The sequence below is a fragment of the Otolemur garnettii genome, unplaced genomic scaffold, assembly GCF_000181295.1.
Source record: "Otolemur garnettii isolate 467f Iridium unplaced genomic scaffold, OtoGar3 scaffold00041, whole genome shotgun sequence".
NCBI classification, from domain to species: Eukaryota; Metazoa; Chordata; class Mammalia; order Primates; family Galagidae; genus Otolemur; species Otolemur garnettii.
Genome location: NW_003852436.1, coordinates 3,999,849 through 4,007,030, shown reverse-complemented (window position 1 = coordinate 4,007,030; position 7,182 = coordinate 3,999,849). Strand labels below are relative to the sequence as shown.

Genomic DNA, 7,182 nt, shown 5'->3' with positions numbered 1-7,182 from the left:
GAGTTTGAGGTTGCTGTGAGCCAAGACACCAGGGTACTCTACCCAGGGCGACAAGTGAGACTCTTTCTCAAAAAAGGGCAGCAGTGCGCGGCAGGGCCAGGCATGGTGGGTCACGCCTGTAAACCCAGCACTCTGGGAGGATTGCCTGAGCTCAAGAGTTCAACATCAGCCTGAGCAAGAGTGAGATTCAACCTCTAAAAAATAGCCGGGCATTGTTGTGGGCGCCTGTAGTCCCAGCTACTTGGGAAGCTGAGACATTGCGAATCACTTGAGCCCAAGAGTTTGAGGTTGCTGTGAGCTATGATGCCACATCACTGTACCAAGGGTGACAAAGTGAAACTCTGTCTCAAAAAAAAAAAAGAAAGAAAATGAGGACTGCAGGCAATTAATGTACGTTTTGAGTCTACTGTCTCCTAAACTTCAGTCTGCAAATTCGTAAGACCGTATCAATGTATTTTATGTTGATTCTAAATTATGCAATTTTACCTATTCTTTACATCTTTCTTAAGCAGAGTTATTATGGCACAATATACCGACATAACCTATCAATTGTAAAGCAGATTATCCAAGTATAATTCCTGCCACATTATTGTATTTTGTTCAAAATATTCTTTTAATTAAAAAACTTGAAAAACGGCAAAATTCTAAAACTACCCTCCAAAGTGCAATACCATCATCCCAAGGGTAATTTTGAATCCTAAAAGGCAGCCATCACATTTAGAGGTGGTGCAAGTTTTACATGGGGAGTTTTGTACTTACCATTAAACTCAAGCACAACAAATGAATTAACTATCATTAACTATCATAAAGGCTTCATGTAATTACTAGCTGTTGATCTCTGTTAACAGAAACAATGATCCTGCCACACTTGAAGAGGTAAACAAAAAAAAATTAGGACTGTTTACTAACATGAGAACAGCAAGAAAAAATTTTCTTCAACCCAATAATCATGCTCTTTCAGTCATTATAAGGAAAAGCCTCAGAATCTGTCCACTGCAAGTTAATTGCCAAAGAAAGGCAGGAAGACTTTCCAGATATCTTTGTTGTAGTGACATTGTTGAGCAGAGATTTCATGCTTAGCACAGGTCCTGGCTGTCCTTGAACCAAGGAGATGCTGATACTCTGCCTGCCCACGCCCCCCTCCTCCATGTCAGATGTCAGGTGCCCACTCAGGAGGAGAGGCTATTTCTGTTTCTAGGCCCATTTCCAGAACCAAGAGTGTGTTCTCAAAGTCCACACAAGAACTGACCTGTTAATTGACGGCTGCAGAGATGACAGAGCCCAAGCTGGGTACAGATTACCCAGCCGAGAACTGGCAGAGGCCTTGCTTCCTGGCTGGCTGGCTGCTAATAGGCCACCTTGCTCAGGCCTCAGAAGCAGGTTCTCCTGCTGAGATGGCACACCTGCCCAACGCTGACAGCTGGGCCAAGGAGGAGCCCAAACTTGATGTTTGGCTTGAGGCAGGCCATAGGGAAACTCCTCCTGCAGAGCTATGGTGGCAGCCAGCTGGCTTGAAGCAATCCTTTGTTTACAGACTTACATTTCATTTCAGCTAAAATTTCAAGTTCTGATGAAAATCCCACCGTTATTTCTTTAAATAATTCTTTTTGATTTTTTTCTAGATTTACAAAAGGATAAGAACCCTTTTATGTGCGTCATCGCTGTGAAATTTTTAAACTCTGCATAAAATGGAGGTGAAAATGTTTGTGCTTATTTTCAGTTTTGCTACTGTGGTGTTGCTGTTTTTTGTCCTGTGTTGTATATTAAACAGCCGCTTTTTTTACTTTGTTAAGGAACCAGAGTAGAATCATATATACTGTTATTAGGGTTCCAGAAAACAAATAAACTCTTGGTGGTATGCACTCAAGAACGGTGCCCAGATTTTTAAACAATTATTTAACCCACTAAGAAAACAATGCTGCTTGTGTTGACTGTGAAACAGCAATCAAAATGGAGTTGTAAATGGAATTCATTGGGGGCCATAATTTGAGATGGTTTTAAAGATAAAACTAAAACAACCTTTTGTTACTTAAAGGCCCTAAGGATCATCTTAATCAGTGTTTGGGCTACCCTATATTAAAAACAGCAAGACAACTGTCAAAGTCTCATGGGCCAAACAGTTCCCAAGAGAATCACCACGCTAAAAGTCCCTGAAGTCTCATTTAGTAATTATAGTACCCAGCATCCAAAATGTCTTTTCACGGGGAATCTATTCATTAAGAAATCATTACCAGCAACAGTTTGCCTATGGGTGGCCACCAATGTTTCCTTTCATCCAGAAAATAAAGATTCTACAGGAAAAGAAAACAAGCAAAGGAAATGCATGTATACATGTGTATACCATCAACAGAGTTGTAGATGGAGTTTACAATGCTAAATTCACTAAAATAAATGCTGTTTTAGCAAAAAAAAAAAAAAATCTAAAATGGATACCGAAGGCAAGAGGTCAATAATCTGGGAATGTCAAAATCTTCTGAACAACCAACTTGATAGCTCAAATATAAGATAAGCCTCAATGAACTAATAGTCCACCTCTTTCTACCATCTCCCTCAATTCTCACAGCCACCCTGTCCATTATCTTCCTGGGCCATCTCTATCTACTTCACTAGTGTGCACAGAAAACACCAGCGCTTCCTACAGTGTAGAAAACATCAGGGAAGAAAATCACGAGCTTCACCCCTAAGCAGTTAGACATATATTTTCCCCTGTGGAAAACAATTTAGGGAGCCCCTGTTTCTCCTAAGTGTCCCCATGGTTTCAGTCTAACTTGGACTTTTTCCTCAAAACAGCCATAAAAATATCGATACCACTCAACCTGGGTACAGTCATAAACTACTTTGCACAGTTGGCTGACTTTTTCACATATGCTCGTCTCACAGTCCCAAAGACACAAGAAAGCTACTTGAAAGCAAAGACCAGGTCTTAACGTTTCTTTAGCACTGTGCGCCTGATCCACAATTCGCCTCTTCTTTGTCTTCTCAACTAATATTCATACTCATAGAAGTTTATAATCTAAAGGAGATCTTTGGCCAGGCGCAGTGGCTCATGCCTATAATCCTAGCACTCTGGGAGGCCCAGGCAGGGTGCATGGCCTGAGCTCACAAGTTCAAGACCAGCCTGAGCAAGAGTTGAGACCTCATCTCTAAAAAAAAAAAAAAATAGCAGAGTATTGTGACAGGTACCTGTAATCCCAGCTACTTGGGAGACTAAGGCAAGAGAATCACTTAAGCCCAAGAGTTTGAGGTTGCTGTGAGCTGTGATGCCACAGCTCTCTTCTAAGGGTGACAAAGGGACAATAAATAAATAAATAAATAAAGGAGACCTTAAAGGAGACCTCCACATTTGAAAAGAACTAGATAGGGTGGTGCCTGTGGCCCAGTGAGTAGGGCACTGGCCCCATATACCAAGGGTGGTGGGTTCAAATGCGACCCGGGCCAAACCGCAACAGCCGGGCATTGTGGCGGGTGCCTGTAGTCCCAGCTACGTGGGAGGCTGAAGCAAGAGAATTGCCTAAGCCCAAGAGCTGGAGGTTGCTGTGAGTTGTGACGCCATAGCACTCTACTGAGGTCAGCAAAATGAGACTCTGTCTCCAAATAAAAAAAGAAAGAAAAAAGAAAAGAACTAGGTGAGTCATTAACAACCGTTCAGAGCTCTCCCATCAGGCAGATCTGGGTTCAAAGCCTGACTCTTAACAGTATAAAACAAATAACACCTACCTCAGAAAACTGTTATGACTTTCTGTTTATTCTATTTCATTTGTGTCCTTGTTAAGACACAATCTTTTTTCTTGATTTTCTTCCAGTTTAATATGACATCAAATTGCAAGCCCAAGAAGCAGGACTTTTTTTCCCTACTGTATTTTCTAACCAGGTGCCTAACACACTGCCTGGCAGATTTGAGTAAGCCATAAACCAACCATGTGAAAGAATACATTAAACCTCTACTATTACTACCTAGTTCGGCAAATGTATTATTCTTTAGTTACCCGAGAATCACGGGTAGGTCTATGTGTTTCCTGAACTGTGCCTTCTCAAAACAAACATATCCTTCTCTCTACCCTTTCCTCTCTCTCTCACACACAACCTTTTTAGAAATAAGAGCTGATAAAAACTACTTCCTCTCATATTTATGGAATAAAGTTAGCATCTTTACCATGATATTCAGGTAAACTGTGATAGATGGAGAGACAGGATTTGGAAAAATTCAGTATCCCTGGAGAGCCTTCTTATGATTTGTGGCATCCAGTCCTTCAGTGACAATACTTGCCTATAATGAATTCTGGCAGAAAGTAAATCAGAAACGCACTGGTGAGTTGTCAGAGAAGTTTTGTACTTCATTCTATTCTAAGCAAGCAATCAGTGACTAATAAGATTAACTTAAGCTCTAACAATGGGTATAGATAACCTTCATCAAGAAACAGGCTGCCTTAGTACAGGTAGTAAATACATATTTAAGAGGGCATAAATTTTGCTTTGGGGGCACATACATGTTTTACTAGAAAAATGTTTGTTCCCGATGTCAGGACAAAAGTGTCATTTCTTTCCTTTTTAGGGAACTGCGACAAAAGAACCAAGGAGAAGATCCACGGAATAAGATCCCAGACCCTTGAAGAGGACACAGATTTCCACTACTAAAGTCAGGTTGTTTCTTTCAAGGAATATTTTTCCTAACAGCTAAAACGGTTTATCACATAATCAGCATCTTGTATCAATTACACAAATACCATTTAAGCCACTTTGGTGCCCTGGGAGAGGATCACAATAGAAATCCCTTCTGGCTTTAGCTGTCCCCTCCAGCGGGGCTTGACAGCACGTCCAAGGCGCCCAAACACCAGCCACTAGGCTCCCCCCAGTGCCCTCCTCTCCCAGCAAACCGCCAAGGCTCTCGGGCCAAACTCCAATGTCCCTCAATTAAAAACCGCGAAAATGTGAACCCTGCTAAGCAAACGGTAGGGCGCGTAATAACTTTTCTTTCTTACTCTGTTGCGTGCATTTGAGATGCTCGTCCCTACTGCCAATTCCTCAGATTCACAGCCCGCTTCCCGCAACCCACCTCGAGGGGCAGGGGAGAGGGAGCGCGGACCCCAGGCAGGGCTGAGAGTTCTAAATCCTTTGCGGTGTTCCCAGGGTGGGCAATACAGTGCACAACAGCCCCGTAATAATTAGATAGAGATATAAAGAAGGGAGAAGGCTGTTCTCTCCATCGCACCCCACCTCTGCTAAAAAGGAATAAGAAAAACAGGCACCGGGAGTTTAGCTGGAAATCAGGGCCCTCCTATGGGGCGACCAGGCCCGCCAAGCAGGCCATCTGGAATGTGCAGAAAGAAAGTTAGCTGTCCCGCCAGGGCGTGAGCGCACAGCACCCGGCCCCAGTCCGCCGGGGGAAGGGGCCCAGGGAAGAGAGACTGGGATTAGTCGAAGCACCAGCCCCGCGCGCGGCCAGCTGCAGCCGCCGGCTGGGAGGCGAGCCGGCCGGGAGGGATGTGCCCGCAGGGACCGGCGGAGCGGCTGCTGGAGCTCTACTTACATAACGCTTCAACTTCTTCTCCGGAGGGGACTTGCGGAGCCATCCCGAGCAGACCACTTCGCCGCCGCTCATGGTGCGCGTCTCTCGGGCTCCCGGCCGGGCAGCGGAGGGGCGGCGGGCGCGCTCCCGACACAGCCGACGCCTGCCGGCCGCGCAGGGCGAGGACCTCGCTCTCCCGGTCGCGCACCCCAGGCCGACGGGGCGGGCAGGCGGGCTTCGCGGTACGCTGACTCCGCGAGTTCAAGCCTCTCCTCCGCTCGTCCGCCGATCTGACGAGACGTGAGAGGGGGTGCTGGGGGACCGAGGGCGCGGCGACGTCGCTTCGGGGAGCCCGCCTCGCCTCCAGGCGTGCGGTCCCGCCGGCGGCCTCAGCAGCGGTCAGACTGCACGGGACTCTGCCCGGACTCAGAGCCGGAGCTTCGGTCCCCGGCGCTCCGCCCCCCAGGGACGGGACCTCCCCAGAGCGCTTTCGGAGTCGGACTCGGCGCTGCACACACAGGCACGCACACACAATGCCCGCGCGCGGTGCCCACTCCCGCTCGCCCGCTCTCGGTTTCGCTGCGAATTCTCTCTCCTTCCCTCTCCTCGGGGGAGGGTGGGTCACGTCTCCGCGGCGCCCGGGAAGCGAGAGGAAAGAGGAAGCGGCCAGGCTCTCCGGGACAGCGGGCACAGAGCAGGTCCCGGCCAGGAGGGAGCCGCCGGGTCGGCGACGAAGCGCGGGGCGTCTCTGGACCGCGGGCGCTGGGGAGGTCTCAGGTCTGGCCGGAGGGTGGGTCTGCTCTCGCGGCCGCCGCAGAGGGCGGGGAGCGCGGAGGATCGAGGCGCTGGGCGGCTCGGGGAGGGGAGGGATCCCACCGTCCCGTCCCTCGCGCTCCTCCTCCGCCGCCTCCCCCACCCCGGGGCGCGCAGCAGGTTCTGATCCTCCCTCTCCCGGCCTCTGGGCTCGCTCTTCCTCCTTTTCCTCCTCCCCTTCCCACGTTCCGGCCCGGCTCTGGTTTCTGCCCAGACTTTCTCTGAAACTCCTCCGGAGCGCTTCCAGCCAAAACAACAAGAGCTGGGGGAGGAGGAGACGGACGGAGGGAGGGAGCCGAGTCCGAGAGCACCCTGGGATCTGTAGTTCGGGAAGCGGAGCAGGGTCCTCCGCCGCCCGGCGTCCCCCAGCCCGCGTCCTGGCCGGGAAGGCGGCGGCCGAGGCCGAGGCCAGGCAGCGCGGCCGGGGCTCCGGCGCCAAGAGCAGCGGGAGACGTTCAAGCGTTCAGTCTGGGGTTTGCCATCTTGACTCAGCCTGGGTGTCAGAGTTAGTACTGTGCACGAAATCGGGAGTTTCAGGGTTTTCTCTATTTGACAGCCGGAATAGCAAAACGACCCAGAGGGAGACCACGATCCCTCCGGTCCAGCTGCGCAAGACTGAAGGGCTGGGACCAGGAGGGCGAGGAGTAGGGAAGCGGGCTATGGCGACCCTCCTAGAGGGGAGGACACAGGGGAGACCCCACTAGGCTGGCGTGGGCTGGTCCCCGAAACTCTGCTGCCAGAGTGGTGGAGCGCTTATTGGGGCCAAAGGATTTGATTTGGTCTACCTCTGGGACATTTTTAAAGTCTCGGACTGCCTCTGTTTGTTGCCTGCTTCTTCCACTTGACTTTGTATTTGCTTGCGA

General features: G+C 49.3%; 1 protein-coding gene across 2 annotated transcripts in view; it reads right to left on the bottom strand.

Annotated features, from left to right (window-relative positions):
• The window catches only part of GAB1 (GRB2 associated binding protein 1), a 134,069-nt gene extending 127,909 nt beyond the window's left edge, over positions 1-6,160 (bottom strand). For both annotated transcript variants that reach the window (XM_003790189.3, XM_023513458.1), the window contains exon 1: positions 5,528-6,160. In XM_003790189.3, the coding sequence (XP_003790237.1) occupies positions 5,528-5,599 (72 nt within the window). In that variant the 5' untranslated portion in view covers positions 5,600-6,160. The remainder of the gene's footprint in view (positions 1-5,527) is intronic.
• Between the last annotated feature and the right edge of the window lie 1,022 nt (positions 6,161-7,182).